This window comes from Dendrobates tinctorius, unplaced genomic scaffold (genome assembly GCF_039654945.1).
Source record: "Dendrobates tinctorius isolate UK_male_01 unplaced genomic scaffold, ASM3965494v1 ptg000145l, whole genome shotgun sequence".
Classification (NCBI taxonomy): domain Eukaryota; kingdom Metazoa; phylum Chordata; class Amphibia; order Anura; family Dendrobatidae; genus Dendrobates; species Dendrobates tinctorius.
This window is the reverse complement of record NW_027361812.1, coordinates 1,929,086-1,949,212: the sequence shown is the minus strand read 5'-3', so window position 1 is coordinate 1,949,212 and position 20,127 is coordinate 1,929,086. Positions and strand designations below refer to the sequence as shown.

Genomic DNA, 20,127 nt, shown 5'->3' with positions numbered 1-20,127 from the left:
GTTTTTGTTTTTTAAACACCTTCCATATCCATACAAATCCAATAGAAAAAAAAAATTGCAGCTAGCTCATTTGCATATTGTAATTTAAAGTGTTCAGGTGCCATAGTTTACATTACACTGAGGACTCGGTGTGTGCAAATACAGCTGGGTATCCAGTACACGGGTCCGGGAACTATTTAACAACTGATTGGAGACTTCTCACTGTCTATCCGTATAAGGCCACGTTCACACGGTCAGTATTTCACTTCCGTATTTGTGAGCCTAAACCAGGAGTGGAGCAATCGGAGGAAAAGTATAATAGAAACACGTCACCACTTCTGGATTATTTACCCACTGCTGGTTTGGGCTTACAATTACTGATGTAAAATACTGACCAAATGCTGACGGTGTGCACGTGGCCTTAGGGTGAGCTCATACAAAATAGAAATGCTGAGTATATCTGCTCAGACTTCAAAATCTACAGCAAAATATAGTATGAAGCAAGAGGATAACATTTACCGTAAGTAAATGTCATTTAAAATATTTTTTGAGGATTTTCACGGTACATATACGCAGAAAAAAATGGTACCAGTGTGTCCGTTTTTACTATCTGTATCATCCGTGTGTCCGTTTTTACTATCTGTATAATTATTGTGTCCGTTTTTACGATCGGTGTCATCTGTGTCCATTGTTAATTTCTGTGTCATCCTTGTTTCCGTTTTTACTATCCGTGTCATCCGTGTGTCCGTTTTTAGTTTCATCCGTGCGTCCGTTTTTACTATCAGTGTCATCCGTGTCCATTTTTACTATGTGTCATCCTTGTGTCCTTTTTTACTATTGGTGTTATCCGTGTGTCCGTTTTTACTCCCTGTCATGTGTGTACATTTTTACTATATGTCATCCGTGTCCGTTTTTACTCCCTGTCATGTGTGTACATTTTTACTATATGTCATCCGTGTCCGTTTTTACTCCCTGTCATGTGTGTACATTTTTACTATATGTCATCCGTGTCCGTTTTTACTCCGTCATGTGTGTACATTTTTACTATATGTCATCCGTGTCCGTTTTTACTCCCTGTCATGTGTGTACATTTTTACTATATGTCATCCGTGTCCGTTTTTACTCCGTCATGTGTGTACATTTTTACTATATGTCATCCGTGTCCGTTTTTACTCCCTGTCATGTGTGTACATTTTTACTATATGTCATCTGTGTCCGTTTTTACTAACCATTGTTATCCGTGTTTCCGTTTTTACTATCCGTGTCATCCGTGTGTCCTTATTTTTACTATCCGTGTCATCCGTGTGTCCTTATTTTTACTATTGGTGTCATTCGTGTGTCTGTTTTTACTGTCATCAGTGTGTCCATTTTTACTCCCTGTCATCTGTGTCCGTTTTTACTATCAGTGTGTCCGTTTTTACTAACCGTTATCTGTGTTTCCGTTTTTCCTATCAGTTTCATCAGTGTGTCCGTTTTTACTGTGTCATAGTGTGTGTTTTTCCGATCAGTGTCTTCCGTGTGTCCCTTTTTACTCGGTGTCATCAGTGTGTCCGTTTTTACCATCAGTGTATGGTCCATGTGTCATCAGTGTTTTTCACAGCTGGATGTAGAAATAAATGACAAGGCTTCTCTATACTTTGCAGGGTTACATACGTCCATCTCGCAGACTGTATGCTCATGCCGTCCATGTGTTGTATGTGTTTTTCAAAGACCCATAGACTTGTATTGGCTTTCTTCATTTGTGCTGCCGGAAAAAAAAACAGAAATGTCTGTGAATTTTGCATGCACACAGTTTGTGAAAAACACTGACGTGTATAGTGCCGTAGACTATAAGGCCGCATTCACACATTCAGTATTTGGTCAGTATTTTACCTCAGTATTTGTAAGCCAAAACCAGGAGAGGAACAATCAGAGGAAAAGTGTAATAGAAACCCGTCACCACTTCTGGATTCATCACCCACCAAATATCCAACGTGTGAATGAGGCCTAATGGGTACATGTTCCATTTGTGGGGGTAAAAAAACGGATACGACATGCTAAGCACATGGTCGTCTGAATGAGGCCTTAAAATGAATGTGGTGAATTTCCCTACAGATTCTCGTTCAGGTTTTGCTGCCACTTCGCCCCCGATTTGCAGTAAAATCTGCGCAGATTTGTGTCTGATTCCTCGTCCATTCACAGATGGTCGCAGTCAGATGTTCTGTCATTGCTGGAGGGCGGAATACACAGAGCGGACAGGGGAACCACAAGTGTCAGCACAGCACACACAGCATTGGACAAATCTGCACCAGAACCTGCCCCGGTTTAGGCCTGTTTACTAGGAGGCTTGTCCTACTATTAGACGTTCTATCGTTTTCCGGATGGGATAATTTCCTCTTTGCTCACCTGACAGTACACACCTTGTTACTGAGCAGAGAGGACGGCAGCCATTGTGGTGACAGCAGTTCCTTTATCTCACACACACACACCCACAGGAGTCCCAGCTCACCCCCATAGTCTGTCATGTGAGCCGGTCATGTGGCGTGCAGCTGCTTTCCTGCTCCCCACAGTGCCTGCTCAGGTGTGCTCTGCCTCCCCTGGACCAGACATGAGTGGTAAGGCCTCCCCACACCTAGGTGTTCCTCAGCCAGCATTGATGGCACCTGCCTGCGGGCACCGTGCGCCTGGCTCTGTGTGTATGGGCTGTCTCATTCCATTCGCTCTGCAGTGTGTGAGGAGACAATGCAGACAGCAGCTGTTAGATGATGAGGAGCCATCATTGGTCAGGACGTGGCGCTGCGTGCTGCCTGCATTGTGCTGAGTCTTCTGACTCACTCGCTTCTCCACTTAAATAGAAAAAATGGCATTATTTTCATCTTGTCTCCAGCGCGGAGTTAACCGATCCAGCTAAATGTCAGGTGTCACCCTGGCTACTTATACCATCATTATGACACGTCTCGTGTAACCCTTTCAGAACCCTCATGGCCGAAGCAACCACTGCAAAGAACATTGGCCTGACTGTAGAGGAGATCTGCAGTGATCTATGTTGTAAACTGCATTTTTATTTGTAATGGGAATTGTTTAATATATATATATATATATATATATATATATATATATATATATATATATATATATATATATATATATATATTACATATATTACATTTTGGCCATTAAATAAGCTACACTGGTGCCGCAGACTCTGCATACCACTCTGATTATGCATTATTGCCATACACGTGGTAACAAATCTGAATAGATGAGGGACGAGCCAAACCAAAACAGAGCCCCACCTGCCCAAAGGTTGTGCCTGGTACTGCAGCACAGCATTAACCCTATCATGCCTAAGCACAACCTGCCGTACATGCACATCCGCGCTGGGTTCCACAAGTGTGGAGAGGGTTGAGCCCAATCTAAATTGGGCAGATGCTAGCTCCGGTCGCTGCTGTTTTAGGGTATGTGCACACTTTGCGGATTCGGCCCTGCGGATCCGCAGCAGTTTTCCAAGGCATGAACAGTACCATGTTATCCCATGGAAAACAAAAACCGCACGGAAACGCAGCAGTTTCTTTTCCTCAGCATGTCAATTCTTTGTACGGATTCTGCAGCGTCGTTACACCTATTCCATTCTAGGAATCTGCAGGTGTAAAAATGCAGGCAAAATCCACACTAAATCCACTAGAAATTTTGCAGATTCCGCGCAGAAAAATCCACACACGAATCCGTAACGTGGACACATACCCTTAACCTTTCAGATTCTACTGTCGATCACTGACAGCTGCATTTAAGTGGAGTGTTTGTGGGGTGTCAAAGGGGTTTCCAAGTCGGCCGGGGTCCTGCTACATTGGCGCACCTGTGAATCCCACTCATATTTTCACTATATAAAGGCAATTCACATTACATATAGACTGTGTATGTATATATGTGGGTGTGTGTAGGTATATACAGTTGTCCTCGAAAGTTTACATACCTCCGCAGAATTTTTGCTTTCTTGGCCTTTTTTCAGAGAACATGAATGATAACACCAAATCTTTTTCTCCACTCCTGGTTAGTGGTTGAGTGAAGCCATTTAATGTCAAACTACTGTGTTTTCTCTTTTTAAAGCATAATGACAACCCAAAACATCCAAATGACCCTGATCAAAAGTTCACATACCCCATTTCTTAATACCGTGTATTTCCCCCTCTAACATCAATCACAGCTTGAAGTCTTTTGTGGTAGTTGTGGATGAGGTTCTTTATTTTCTCAGATGGTAAAGCAAAAAGCCTCCAGTTCCTGTAAACTCCTGGTCTGTTTAGCATGAACTGCGCGCTTGAGATATATATATATATATATAGAGAGAGAGAGAGATCTCAATATATTACACTGTTATTTCAGTATATTGAACAAGCGATCAAAGGCTTGCAGGTTAAAGTCCCCAAGGACAAAAAAAAAATAAAGAAAAAAATAGTTTTAAAAAATTATGAAAAGATTTCAAAAATATAAAAATTCAAATAGCCACCTTTTCACAGTAGAAAATGAAGTAAAAATAGACATTCGGTATCAATGTAAAAGTCATATTTCTAAAAATGTATAAATTATGAAACTATACAGTATACGCCAAGAAAAAAAATGGAAACCTTGAGGCACCATGCATAGCGAGAGATCTTTCAGTATGGGGAAGAAGCCGCCAGGAGCCTGCAGTGAAACACGGCTGCGAAGAGGGGGCCGGTGTCTGGGGTGTGCTGCCCCTGGTGTGGACGACATGAATCAGCTGGAACATTATCTTTATGGCCTCATTCCGACTTCCGTGTTGCATGTACATATTCTGTTTTATTCTTTTTCATGGATAGATCACGTATCCTTAATCCATGGTCACGTCTTCGTGGTTTTTTTCATGGACCGTGTGTTCATGCAAAACTCACAGAGACATGCCCATTTTTTTTTTCTAATATAACAGATGAAAATTGCCAATACAGGTTTCAGGGTCCATGAAAACCCCGTGCAGCACACGGACTGCATCAGTGTCCGGTCAGCTTGCTGTCCTTATTTAACATTGCAAAGAATAGGAGAAGGTTTGTCATTTATTTATCCATCCATGAAAAACACAGAGGGTAAAACTAACACCCGTGGACCGTGCGCTAATCCAAAACACTGATGGTAGAACTGACACCCGACTATACTCTGATACACACTAATCCAAAACACTGATGGTAGAACTGACACTCCGACTATACATTGAAACGCACTAATCCAAATCACTCATGGTAGAACTGACACCCGACTATACATTGATACACACTAATCCAAAACACTGATAGTAGAACTGACACCCGACTATACTCTGATATGCACTAATCCAAATCACTGATGGTAGAACTGACACCCGACTATACTCTGATACGCACTAATCCAAAACACTGATGGTAGAACTGACACCCGACTATACTCTGATACACACTAATCCAAAACACTGATGGTAGAACTGACACTCCGACTATACATTGAAACGCACTAATCCAAATCACTCATGGTAGAACTGACACCTGACTATACATTGATACACACTAATCCAAAACACTGATAGAACTGACACCCGACTATACATTGATACACACTAATCCAAAACACTGACAGTAGAACTGACACTCCGACTATACTCTGATACGCACTAATCCAAATCACTGATGGTAGAACTGACACCCGACTATACTCTGATACGCTCTAATCCAAAACACTGATGGTAGAACTGACACCCGACTATACTCTGATACGCACTAATCCAAAACACTGATGGTAGAACTGACACTCCGACTATACATTGATACACACTAATCCAAAACACTGATAGTAGAACTGACACCCGACTATACTCTGATACACACTAATCCAAAACACTGATGGTAGAACTGACACTCCGACTATACATTGAAACGCACTAATCCAAATCACTGATGGTAGAACTGACACCCGACTATACATTGATACACACTAATCCAAAACACTGATAGTAGAACTGACACCCGACTATACTCTGATATGCACTAATCCAAAACACTGATGGTAGAACTGACACTCCGACTATACATTGAAACGCACTAATCCAAATCACTGATGGTAGAACTGACACCCGACTATACATTGATACACACTAATCCAAAACACTGATAGTAGAACTGACACCCGACTATACTCTGATACACACTAATCCAAAACACTGATGGTAGAACTGACACTCCGACTATACATTGAAACGCACTAATCCAAATCACTGATGGTAGAACTGACACCCGACTATACATTGATACACACTAATCCAAAACACTGATAGTAGAACTGACACCCGACTATACTCTGATATGCACTAATCCAAATCACTGATGGTAGAACTGAAAAATATTCAGGATTGAGAGTCCTCAGTAGTTGATACCTTTTAATGGCTAACTGAAAAGATGGTAACACATTGCAAGCTTTCGAGACTACTCAGGTCTCTTCATCAGGCTAGACTAATACAAAATCTGAAGTCACATATTTATGCACAATACAGCCTAGAAAAAATGCAATAGATAAGACAAGTGACGTGAAGCAGAACTATCAATATGGGAGAGGGAGAAACATAAATATAAACATTGGACCAGTTCATAGATAAGGAGTCTGGATGTTTTATGGTCCTCTGATTGGGGTCTAGTTCTGTGTTGCCCCGCAAGGTTTTAAAAGGAAATTCCTTAATTGATGTAAAAAGACATAAATCCATGCGACACATTCATTCCAGCACTGAGAGTGTCAAAGTTCGTCATAAATTTGTACTCCCAAACTCGTCTCTCTCTCTGAGATGTGAAGTTACCTTTCAATACCAATAATTTCATATCCATGCTGCTGTGATCAGGGATACAGAAATGTTTTGCCACAGGTAGATCCATTCTTTTTTCTCTTATTGTGTGACGATGAGCATTCATCCTTGTTCTAAGCCTTTGCCCTGTCTCCCCCACATACAGACCCCCAGTTGGACATTTAGTACAAATAATTAAGTACACCACATTAGATGTAATGCAGGTGAAAGTATCTGGGATCCTGTAGTCCTGATGTGAGTTGGGGATCTTTATCTTGTCCGTGGTCATTATAAATGGACAGGTTTTACATTTTTTCTGGTTGCAAGGAAAGGTTCCTGCAGCTGTTGGAGAGGACAGGGAGCTTCTGACAATGATGCTTCTCAACTACTGAGGACTCTCAATCCTGAATATTTTTCTATCCACTGGCTAACACGGTACAAAGATATACATCTTTCCTGTATCATGATGGTAGAACTGACACCCGACTATACTCTGATACGCACTAATCCAAATCACTGATGGTAGAACTGACACCCGACTATACTCTGATACGCACTAATCCAAAACACTGATGGTAGAACTGACACCCGACTGTACTCTGATACGCACTAATCCAAAACACTGATGGTAGAACTGACACCCGACTATACTCTGATACGCACTAATCCAAAACACTGATGGTAGAACTGACACCCGACTATACTCTGATACGCACTAATCCAAAACACTGATGGTAGAACTGACACCCGACTATACTCTGATACGCACTAATCCAAAACACTGATGGTAGAACTGACACCCGACTATACTCTGATACGCACTAATCCAAAACACTGAGGGTAGAACTGACACCTGACTATACTCTGATACGCACTAATCCAAAACACTGATGGTAGAACGGACACCCGACTATACTCTGATACGCACTAATCCAAAACACTGATGGTAGAACTGACACCCGACTATACTCTGATATGCACTAATCCAAAACACTGAGGGTAGAACTGACACCTGACTATACTCTGATACGCACTAATCCAAAACCCTGATTACACTGGCACCATTTTTTCACGTACATGTTTAAGTACCTTATTTGCTTATCGATTAAAGCAGAGGAGTATGCTGGCTAGTTAAAGGAATTAGGTCAACAGGTTTTTGCTACCTTTTCTTAGAGCGGCATAATGCAGGAAAAGAGACCTTGATTCCAACGATGTATCACTTAGTTTAGTGGGTGCTGCAGTTATTATGTATTTGTATAGCACCATTGATTCCATGGTGCTGCACATCACATGTGAAGGAGCAATTGTGACACTATCAGTTTTTACATGGTGGGTGTAGCAGAGCTCAGAAAACTAACCACGCCAACACCAGGCTCTCTATATGCATAGTCTATTGACAGTGAGCTGCTTATAGGAGTGGGCGTGATCCAACCAGGGCTCACATGCCCTTTAATCCCAGCAGTAATGATCTCCTGGTGATAAAACCTTCATTGTATGGAAACTGCACACAGCCTAATACGTGACACATCCCTAAAATCAGTTTCTCAGCTGCTACATTATGCTGTCATCAGATTACATAGCAAACAGCTGCTGGCAGATTCCCTTTATATAGTGTGGATGGACTTGTCTTTACAAAAGTTGCAAAGACATATAAACCGTTTGGCTGGGAAAGGGTGAAATCCTGCCGACATTATTTTTCAAGCTGGATAGGACGTGGGATTTGTATCTGTGGTGTTTTAATTGATTAAAGCTACAGGTTTTCCTAAGATGACCACATTGATGACAGGTTCTGTGTGTTTTCAGTCGAGCTATGAAGTTCATACTCCGGTATTTATGTGTGTTGCCTTTTCCTTTTTGCTAGTCTCTGCGGTTTGTGTGGACACAGTGCAATGTTTCTGGTATTCGGTGGACAGGTTGTCAGATTTTCCTCTTTGTCTTGACATTATGAGGTTTGTTTTTTTTCCATTTGCACTTTTCCTTCGTCTGATATTTGGACAATTATTGTAGATGGTTTTATGTTTGTCTGGTCTTATTACATCCTTGTCTGTCATTCTCTTTGCAGGTCCTGCTCAGGTCCCTATGATGTCCCCGAATGGCTCGGTTCCCCCGATCTACGTGCCTCCAGGATATGCTCAGCAGGTGTGTATTCCCTTCAAGTGTTTCTGGTGTCTGAGCGGTAATCATGTTATCGCTCATTACAGCACATACTAGATTCACAGGTCTACACTGTGTCTTTGTATTTTTTTGCTGGCTAGAAAATATTGATCGTCGGCATATCCAGAGGGCCAAGCAACAGAATTAAAGTAACATTTCTCCACTTTTATTAGTGAGCACTATGGGAAGAAATGATCTCTCTCCTACCACATCTTCCAACCATATTAACACTCTAATAACTGAGCCCTTCATCTCCTGATGCTTCTAGGACTGACTCTCTCCAAAGCTTAGAGGGCTGGTCAGATACCTATAATACACTGTATACATATTTATCCAGCCACCTTTGTAACTTGCTTTATTGCTAAATTTTGTACCATTCTCCCTATCTTTGCTATCCCCTGTACTTTTTTTTTTTTTACCCTGTGGCGTTTCATTTGAAGGGTGTCTCAGTCGGGAACGTCACTTAAGACTGGACCTACAGCCACTTCCCCACATCTTGTCACTCTCCTTCCCCCACTCAAATTATGACATTATCAGGGGGTGGCACTACAGTCTCTTATCACAGCTTCTGTCTCCATCATACCCTGATGATGCCAATTTCAGGGGCGGTGATGCAGAAATCACCGCAGCTTCAGTGGTTGCAGCAACCTGTCATTTGTGCTTTCCACCCACATATTCAATGGCCACTGCCACAGTCCCTGCCTTATTTTAGTGCTGTCTTTTCGTGAAATGAGACATCATCAGGGGCGGTGATAGAAGCAGGGTGAGTGACAACAATGTTGGTGCTTTGTCTCCCAGTGAGCACGAGTCCTGCAGTCTATCAATGTCATTTGATTGCCAGGATGAGTATGTTTTTTTGTTTTTTTTGTCTGGGGGACGTCATTATTAAGGAAGGTGTTGTCCTGAAATGTTCACCCCTTTTTCAGATAAACGCCATGGAAAACGGGAGAATTGCTGAATTTTGGAGTAGTTAGCTGAAACAGTTTAGTTTAGCAACAGCACTCACCATTGACACTTTTTTGCTGAATTACCACTGGTGCTTTAAACCTATTTTATGATTATGGTTTTTGTGCATGATGGTTATGGGAGTGTATATGGGGGCTGGCAAGGGGAATAGGATCTCCTTGCCAAAGGTTACCTATAAATTTTTATTCTGTGGTATTGAGCTGAAGCTTTATGCTGATTAGAGCATGAGATTACAATTTATCCCAAATGGACTCTTTCATTATTACTTTTTTCATATCACAAGAAATATGGATCTTCCATATGTAAATTTTGTAATGGATTTTTGGTATGCTGGATGTAATATTTTAAATTGAATCTGTCAACAGATTTTTGCCACCTAACTTGAAAGCCACATGATGTATAGACAAGGCCCTAATTGCCGTGTTGTGTCCCTTACTGGGCTGCTTTCTGTAATTTTTGATAAAATCACTGTTATCTGTAGGAAGTTATCATTAGACGACTAGTAAATCTGCTGCCATGTTGTCTAACATATTAATGAGCCCTGTAAAACCCCGCTCACACCACTGATAGGCAGCTTTCTGCCTATGCACAGTGTATCAGAAACTTGCCAATCAGTGGTGTGAGTGGGGTTATACAGAGCTCAACATTCAGAGAATTGGTAGATCTGCAGCAGATAAAACAGGGATTTTATCAAAACTGCAGCAAGCAGTTCAGTAAGTGGCATGTCGCTGGAACCTGCTCTTGTCAAAATCCTGGTGACAGATTCCTTTTAATCATCCCCACAGTGCTCACTAATAGCGGGCAGAGACTTGCAGTCTCACCTGGGCGTCTGAATTAAAGTAAATTATATATTAACTTTTTATATAGGATACTGCGTGGGTCCCCCTATATTTTTGATAACCAGCCAGGCAGAACTCACAGCTGGGGGCTGCAACCCTCAGCTGTCGGGTTCAGCAAGGTTGGCTATCAAGACTAGAGGGGTCTCCACGTCATATTTTTATTAAATAAAAAAAAAAAATAGATTATTTAAATAATATTATCCTTCCTTAGGCTGCAAGTCTTCAGTCACTCAGTGACTGCAGACTTGTAAATCCTCACATTATGCACACTGTGAGGATTTGCTGAAGCTGATTGGTCATGTGACCGCAAGTATTCAATTTGCATACTTTGGGCCACATTCCAACTAGACGTGTCCTGCTTCGCTCAGTACACTTGCATTGAGTGAGGCCGCACACGTCTAGTCGTCACATAACCACATGTATGCAAATCACATAATTGTGTGTCACAGAGTGACTGCAGACTCGTAGCCTAACGCCAGACAAGCACTTTACTTAAATTATTAAAAAAAAAAAAGCTATACATGCCTGGTATCCCTATAATCGTACTGACTTGGAGAATCATATTGCCCGGTCATTTTTGCATATAATGAACACTGTGAATACACTCGCCAAATTGCGCGCTTTTTTTTTTTTTTTCTTCAATATCTTGCTGCACTTGCAATTTTCTCCCCACTTTCCAGCACATCACATGGTTCGTGTCATTCAAAAGTACAACTTATACTAGAAACAAACAAGCTCTCACATCATTATGTCGACAGACAGAAGAATTAATAAGTTATGGCTCTTAGTAGGGGTTACGTTTCTTTGTTTGCCCCCCGCTCAGGCCAGATCTATGTAATGTGAATGACGTCCTTTACTCTCCTAGTCACAGCCCTGTGCCCACCGACACAAGCTCCGGTTGATATAGCGCGGTCTCCCTGCGTGTGTTAATTTGCTTTATTTAAGACGTGGCTGGAAAGATGTTTTAACCTGCAGATGTAGGAGCCTGACATTTTGTAGAAGATAAAATCCACACTATAACCTTTGTTCTGTCCAGATAGACACCTTAGTTAAAGTTTAATTGGCGAGGGTGCGGATACACCTACGTAGGAAGCGCCGGGGAAATAATGACCCGTCTCTGAGTCCCAACCCACATAATGGAAACTGTAAGTTCTGGTTAATATTTCCACACTTTCCAAATATCCCAAATTATTTGTCTCTGGTGTTTAGCTTTGTGTCCTCTGAACTTTGAATATTCACACATTTCAGTTCCCTGTCACATTACAGAAACATAACGGTCAGTATTGATGGACCAGAGCGTGCGCTGCCTTAATGCAAGTGGCCATTACCATTCATACAGACTGAGGACTGTTCTTGCTAAGATTTAGGAGGATTAACAACGGGAATAAAAGAAAGAAAAGTTAATTGGTGCAATATGTCACCTGGGCGATGGGAATAGTCCTAAATTAAATTCTTTATAATGGTGTAAATTTAGAGATAAGCAAAGTGTCAGTGTAGAACCGGGCAGGAAGAAATAGGGGACAACCATTAAGGAACCCATACACATTAGAGATACAAGTTGGCTAAACCAGCCAATATGCCCAATGTCAGCAAACAGTCTGTTTATGGAGCTATATAATGCTGGGGAAAAAGAGTTCTCCTTTGGCATTTCAATGTGCCCCAAAAAATTAATCTGCTTTTTGAAATGATATAATATGCAAACATTTAATATCTGAAATTGGAACTGCATTACTGCTATAGAAAATGTTTGAAAATGAAGATGATTAGCTCACAAATTGGCCAATTCAAGAAAGCCCATCAGCTGCAACAAGGTATACCCCTTTGATTAAACGCTAATATGTCTCGCTCGCTTTTGCCCCCGCCGTCTCTTTTGCCCTCGCGCTCTTAGGACCGATTGACACCAAGCTTTACCTTGGTACTAAATATATACCCCACACACTTCTAGTCATGAGAAAAACTTGGTAAATTCTCCTTGAATTCTATGGTTTTTAATGTCAGGACTTTCCAAAGAAAACCCATTTTGGACTTACGGTGTTTATGGATATTTGATGCAAATTCCGTACAGTACAGTTTTTCAAAGTCACATTCATATGTTAAGGAAAAAAATCAGCATGAAAATGAAAGCATGGTGCGGATGTCAAATCTGCATCTTATTTCTATTATGGATTTTTTTTGTCCCTTTCACCCCAATCAATGCTGCTTAGGGGAGTAGAGTGAATTCTGCAAGTATCACAGATACAAATCCGTAACATAAATTTCCCACAGTGTTTGAACATGGCTTTAAAGAAGCTTTTGGGAAATTGGATATATAACATTGTAAAAAACCTCAAACCACAAACACAACTTGCGCTTGCCCTCTCTGGCTCAGTTACTGGCTATCCACCGCTGCTCCGGTCTCAGTGTTTTGGCTGTGCCGGCGGGGTTTCACAACTGTAGCCAATCCCTTAGCTCAGCAGCTCATGCCTTATTCATGGGCAGAGCCACTGCGCTCCGTGACGTTCTGCAGTGCGGACGTCATGTCTATAGCCCTGCAGCCAAACAACATAGAATAGGGCAATGACAGAGACTGAGCGCTGGACCTGAGGAAGGTCAAAAAGAGCATGTACAGACAGGGACGGCATGGGATCACAGCTGATCCTTTCCTGGAGCTCTTGTGCGGTGTTGTGACACGTGGTGCCTGGCGCCCAAACAGCACAAGTGTTACTACTTTAAGACAATCCATGATGTACGGTAATTCTTTTTTGGCACTGTGGTAACATGTGCCTGAATACTGTAGACAACAAGGTAGCAAAACCTCTGCTTTTTATAGAGGTTATCGCACTTTCTGATGAACTATGACCAAATGTCATTTGATTAACCCCTTATATCCTTGGTGTAATGCATCTTTCGCACTTGGTTAAATATTAGTGTAATTTGTCATGTATGTTCATCATCCCTGAGAAATACCACCTGTCATCTATGGCTCTTTTAACTAGCCGTCTGCTTGGTGTCACACCGCAACAATGACATTGTGCTTTGTCGGCTAATCATATGAAAGAGCAGCAAGACTCCCGACAAGCGGACACAGATTACTAATGTGGCTCACGGATCTGGGTCCTGCAAATCTGTTTGCAGTAACTCTACTCTTGGGGCTTATTGCCCAATGTTTATCCCTGGCCTAGCCAACCTCTCACTGATGGGGCATCTGTTGGCCTCTTACCGGGCCTTGTACACCGCTGGCAGTAATTGCGCACTTGTCTTATTCATTAGAATAGTCTGCATGCATGAATCCTGCAGAAGGTAAAAGAAAACTTTTTAATAGAAAGTATGTTTTCATTTTCCTTTTCGAGTCCATTAAAATTTTGGGTGACACAAAATAATAGATGTGAATACAGTCAATCTGCGCTGCTGGGGCCTAATTAGCAACTATCTGGTCCTCACCAACATCTTAACCTCTGGTGACAAGAAGAATGTATGGATATCAGTATTTAATGTGTTTTTACCTATTACCGAATCCTGCAGTTTAGACGCTAATTTTAGACACCCCGACATTTGTCTGAATGAAACCTTACATTGTGCTTCTTGATTTCTCCCAGGTGATTGAAGACAATGGTGTGCGGAGAGTTGTAGTGGTTCCACAACCTACAGAGTTCCACACGAGTGGACATCCCGTCATACATCGGCCACCTCCCCCTCTGCCTGGTTTTATACCCCTTCCTGCTATGATGCCTCCACCCCATCACCACATTTATTCAGCAGTCAGCGGAGCAGGAGATATGGCTGCCCAATACACCCCTCAGTATCACCCTTCACAGGTATATGGAGATTTGGGTAAGTACTCTAGATTTGTAGACTGTAATTGCCAATGTGGTTTTATGTTTTAATCCAATGTGAAAGTGACATTGGATATAATGCACATTTTATTAACCAAAATTTATTTTTTTACTGAAAATTTTTTTTTTCTCCATTATTTGATTTCGTTACATTTTCAATTTGAATTACATTTTATTTTGATTAGTTTTTAGCCCTTTTTAGCAAGTTTATTTGTATTTGCCAGCTTAGTATGGTCCGAAAAGTGTAAGGCTGGTTTGACCGTACTATGCATGCATGGACTGCCAGGGATGTTCTGACCTGAACTCTGCAACCTCATACAGTGGCCCCCCCTGGTCAAAATTACTGTTAGTGTGCACAGTTAAGCAAGTTGAAGATGAAATGATCTCTCAAAGGGCTAATGTTAAAAATGACACGTTTATTTTATGCAAAAAAAAAATCTTTTTTGGTTTCATTTTAAAAATTACAAAAAGAAAAATGGGCCAATGCAAAATTGGAGATTTGTTTGCTCAGATAACTTTGACCAAGGTTTCAGACCTTAATTAGCCTGTTAGTGTTATGGCTTGTTCACTACCATCGTTGGGAAAGGCCAGGTGATGCAAATTTCCCTGCTTTATAAAACTCCAGCCTCCTCTAACCTTGTGCCAAAAGCCAGCAGCCATGGGTTCTTAGTGGCTAGCACTCTGAAAATGGTGTAGGCCCGCAAAGCATGAGAAGGCTATAAGAAGATTACAAAGCATTTTCAAGTTGTCCATTCCTCAGTTCGAAATGTAAATAAGAAATGACAGTAAACTGGAACAGAGGAGGCCAAGATAAGGTCTGGAAGACCAAGCAAAATTTTTGTGGGAGCTGCTCATAGGATTGCTAGAGAAGCAAAACAGAACCTCCGGCTTGACTACCAAAGACCTTCAGAAAGTTTTAGTAGACTCTGGAGTGATGGTACATTGTTGTACTGTTCAGAGACACCTGCACAAATATGGCGTTCATGGAAGTCATCAGAAGAAAACCTTTCCTGCGTCCTCACCATAAAATTCAGCGTCGGAAGCATACAAAAGAACATCTAAACTAGCCTGTGCATTTTGGAAATAAGTCCTGAGGACCGATGAGGTTAAAATGGAACTCTTTGGCCAGTGCATTAAAGACGACCCAGGAATCTCACAGAAATAGAAGTATGGATGAAAATTCCTCAAACAACAAATGAAAGACTATTGGCTGGCTACAAAAAGTGTTTATAAGGTGTGATACTTTCAAAAGGAGGTGCTGCAAGGTACTAACCATGGAATGTACCCAAACTTTAGCATCAGCCCATTTTCCCTTTTTGTAATTTTTAATATGTAAAGGATGAAAAAAATAAACATAGCTATTTTTTTTTGCCTAAAATACAATGGAAATGTAAATGTAAGTATCCCCTGCTTTGAGGTGGGCTCCGGCGGTGAGCCCACCTCAAAGCTGCGACATGTCAGCTGCTATAAACAGCTGACATGTGCCCGCAATAGGCGCGAAAGGAATCGCGATCTGCCTGCGCCTATTAACTAGCTAAATCCCGCTGTCAAACGCTGACAGCGGGCATTTAACTAGTACTTCCGGTGCCCGGACGGAAATGAGAGCATCACCGACCCCCGTCACGTGATCGGAGGTCAGTGACGCGTTGCCTTGACAACCAGAGGTCTCATAGAGACCTCTATGGTTGTTGCAGGCAGATTGCTATGACCGCCACCTGGTGGTCAGTGGTCATAGCAATGCAGTAAATCTGCTACATATAGGCGATCTGAGCATTGCCTATGTGTAGCAAAGCCGATCAATTATGGCATGCTTCTAGCCTCCTATGGAGGCTATTAAAGCATGCCTAAAGTTAATAAAAAAAAAAAAAAGGGTTTAAAAATATAAAAAAATAAAATAAGTTTTAATCCACCCCCCTTTCACCCCATTCAAAATAAAACAATAAAAAAAAATCAAACCTACACATATTGGGTATCGCCGCATTCAGAATCTCCCGATCTATCAATAAAAAAAGCATTAACCTGATGGCTAAACAGCGTACCAAGAAAAAAATCAAAACGCCAAAATTACGTTTTTTTGGTCACCGCGACATTGCATTAAAATGCAATCACGGGCAATCAAAAGATTGTATCTGCAAAAACCTGATGGTATTATAAACGTCACCTCGGCAGGCAAAAAATAAGCCCTCAGCCGCCCCCAGATCACGAAAAATGGAGATGCAACGGGTCTTCGAAAATGGTGCCTTTTTTTTTTTTTTTTTTTTTTTTAGCAAATTTTGGAATTTTTTTTCACCACTTAGATAAAAGAGAACCTAGTCATGTTTGGTGTCTATGAACTCATAATGACCTGGAGAATCATAATGGCAGGTCAGTTTTAGCATTTGGCGAACCTACCAAAAAAGCCATGCAAAAAACAAGTGTGGGATTGCATTTTTTTTTTTTTTGCAATTTCACCACACATGGAATTTTTTTTCCCTTTTTCATGACATGGTAAAACCAATGGTGTCGTTCAAAAGTACAACTCGTCCCACAAAAAATAAGCCCTCACAAAGCCATATTGATGTTAAAATAAAAATAAGTTATTGCTCTGGAAAGAAGGGTCAGTGAAAAATCGAAAAAAGCTCCAGGAGTTAAGGGGTTAACTTGAGCTCTTTTAGAGATTGTTTCATCTTCAACTTGCTTAGCTGTTCACAATAACAGCAATTTTGACCAGGGGTGCCCAAACTTTTACATGCCATTGTAGGCACATAAGACGGTAACCAGAAACCATTCTTGGCTGAATGTTTCTTGAATAGAAAATTGTCACACTATGCTAGTTGTTTCATGAACGTTGCAAAAGTGCATTGAATTTAATTTACCACTACTTACACTGACTTCTTGGTATTACATGTTTTAATTATGAATTAATTTAACCAATATGATTATCCACCCCACTGGTCCGAAGAAACTAGTTGGCAGCGTATGGGGTTAACATGTTTAAAGTAGATCTGTCCCCTGATTTCACAAAATAATGTATACAACAGTAAACTGATCTCAGACCTAATGAGGCTGGTGTACTTATTTTGATAATTTATTCTAAACTGTTCTGACCTTTTAAACTCAATCTCTGACCACCTTGCCTTGTCAGCTCCTCATTGACCCTCCTCATGCTGTTCAGTACAAACTGTAGCTGTCAGTCAGGCTGAATGGGTGAGAACCTGGAGATTGGAGACCGAATCCACCAAAACTCATGAACGCGCTCACTCATACTGCTCTACAGTGCTAATTTTAATATCAATATTACACAGCCATTCTACAATGAAATTTAAAAGCAAGTACACCAGCCTTATCTGATTTAAAAGATCTACTTGGTAATGTATGTGATTTATATAGTGAAAGTGGGTGGCAGACTCCCTTTACAGGGTTAATTCTCTTTTTAACAAAAGCCTATGATATACTGATAAAGCATTTATAAGAGCCCTTGTACCCTATCTTTGACCCATGTAAACCTGGCAGCAGTCAGTAGAAAGCATTTATGTAGCTTAACAAATAGTTATTGGAGGCATATCCCATCCCTCAAAGCAGGTTATGTCTGCAGATGATATGGGGGCCGAACTGTTGCATTAAAGGGGTTCTCTTATACTCACAAGTGATTCACCTGCACACTATAGGTATTGATCAGTGATCACTCGTCAATCAGCAGATGAGGAAATTGTTTTCTCTGACAGGGAACTTTTCTCTTTCTTACATTGGAGGTGCAGTATGCCATTCCGCTGCCACGCCATTTATCCTCTGTTTGGGTGCCAGAAAAAAACTTTAGGCTCCACAATCATGGGGAAGACTGCTGACTTGACAGATGTTGCTAAAGAAGCTGGCTGTTCACAGAGTGCTGTATCCAAGCATATTAATGGAAAGTTGAGTGGAAGAAAAAAGTGTGGTAGAAAAAGGTGCACAAGCAACCGGGATAACCTCAGCCTTGAAAGGATTATTAAGAAGAGGCCATTCAAAAATTTGTGGGAGCTTCACAAGGAATGGACTGCTTCTGGAGTCATTGCTTCAAGAGCCACCACACACAGACGTATCCAGGACTCCAGGACATGGGCTACAAGTGTCACATTACTTGTGTCAAGCCACTCATGACCAATAGACAACGTCAGAAGTGTCTTACCTGGGCCAAGGAGAAAAAGAACTTGGACTGTTGCTCAGTGGTCCAAGGTGTTGTTTTCAGATGAAAGTAAATTTTGCATTTCATTTGGAAATCAAGGTCCCAGAGTCTGGAGGAAGAGTGAAGAGGTCACAATTCAAGCTGCTGGAGGTCTAGTGTGAAGCTTCCACAATCAGTGATGGTTTGGGGAGCCAGGTCATCTGCTGGTGTAGGTCCACGGTGTTTTATCAAGACCAAAGTCAGCACAGCCGTCTACCAGGAAATTTTAGAGCACTTCATGCTTCCCTCTGCCGACAAGCTTTTTGGAGATGGAAATGTCATTCTCCAGCAGGACTTGGCACCTGTCCACACTGCCAAAAGTACGAATACCTGGCTTAACCCCTTTATGACCTCCAATACATCTTTTTACTGACCTGAGATATAAGAGAATAGCCTCCCCATACAGGTGACAATCCAGCAGCTGTCGGCTGTACACTATTGCTGACAACTTGTTGCATTAGCCACGGTCGGTGTTGGCCCCTGAGATGCTGCTGTCAAAAGTGACATCATACAAATGGTTAACACAGTGTGGCTTCTCCCTCTTTAACCCAGAGATCATGATTGTGTGGTCCTGATGTTTGCCATGGCAATTCACGCCAAATAGTGGCCTTAGAGTCTACAGGCTATAGTGACATATTCAGAAGTTAACGACATTTAGGTGGTAAAAATACACTTTTTCATTCCTATCATGCCACTTTGTATTAATTCCTGAATATCACTTGAAGCGTTAATAAACTACCTGACAGCAGTTTTCGTTATGTCAAGGGGTGCAGTTTTTAAAATGTTATCACTTTTGGAGGATTTCCAATATATAGGACCATCAGTCACTTGAAACCTGGATAAGTCCCTAAAAAAATAAATATTGTAAATTTCCTTGAAAAAATGAAAAATTACTGATACATTTTTAAACCTCCTAAAATGCTACCAAAATAAACAAGCATTTTACAAATGGTGCTGATGTAAAGCAGACATGTGGGAAATGTTATTTTATTAATGTTTTCTGTGGTATGACGATCTGAATTAAAGGGATAATCATTCAAAGTTTGAAAATTGATAATTTTTTTACATTTTTGTCAAATTTTGGATTTTGTTTTTATAAATAAACACAAAACATATCAAACTAAATTTACCATTATCATAAATTACAATGTGCCTCGAAAAACAGTCTCAAAATTACTGAGATTTGTTAAAGCATTCTAGAGTTACCACATAAAGTGACACTGGTCAGATTTAAAAAAAATGTGTCCTGGTCACTAAACACAACAGGATCACTGTGATTGATTGGCCAGCAAACTCGCCTGATCTTAACCCCTTAGATTGGTATTGTCAAGAGGAAGATGAGAGACACCAGACCCCACAATGCAGGCGAGCTGAAGGCTATCAAAGCAACCTGGGCTTCCATAACCC

The 20,127-nt window shown here is 41.1% G+C and overlaps 1 protein-coding gene across 8 annotated transcripts in view; it reads left to right on the top strand.

Annotated features, from left to right (window-relative positions):
• FNDC3A (fibronectin type III domain containing 3A) overlaps positions 1-20,127 on the top strand; it is a 344,582-nt gene that overhangs the window by 224,830 nt on the left and 99,625 nt on the right. For 7 of the 8 annotated variants that reach the window (XM_073546112.1, XM_073546108.1, XM_073546110.1 and 4 more), the window contains 2 exons: positions 8,832-8,908; positions 14,304-14,538. In XM_073546112.1, the coding sequence (XP_073402213.1) occupies positions 8,832-8,908; positions 14,304-14,538 (312 nt within the window). Of the gene's footprint in view, positions 1-2,486; positions 2,574-8,831; positions 8,909-14,303; positions 14,539-20,127 lie in introns of those variants that run through there. The other variant, XM_073546115.1, reaches the window with a different exon arrangement.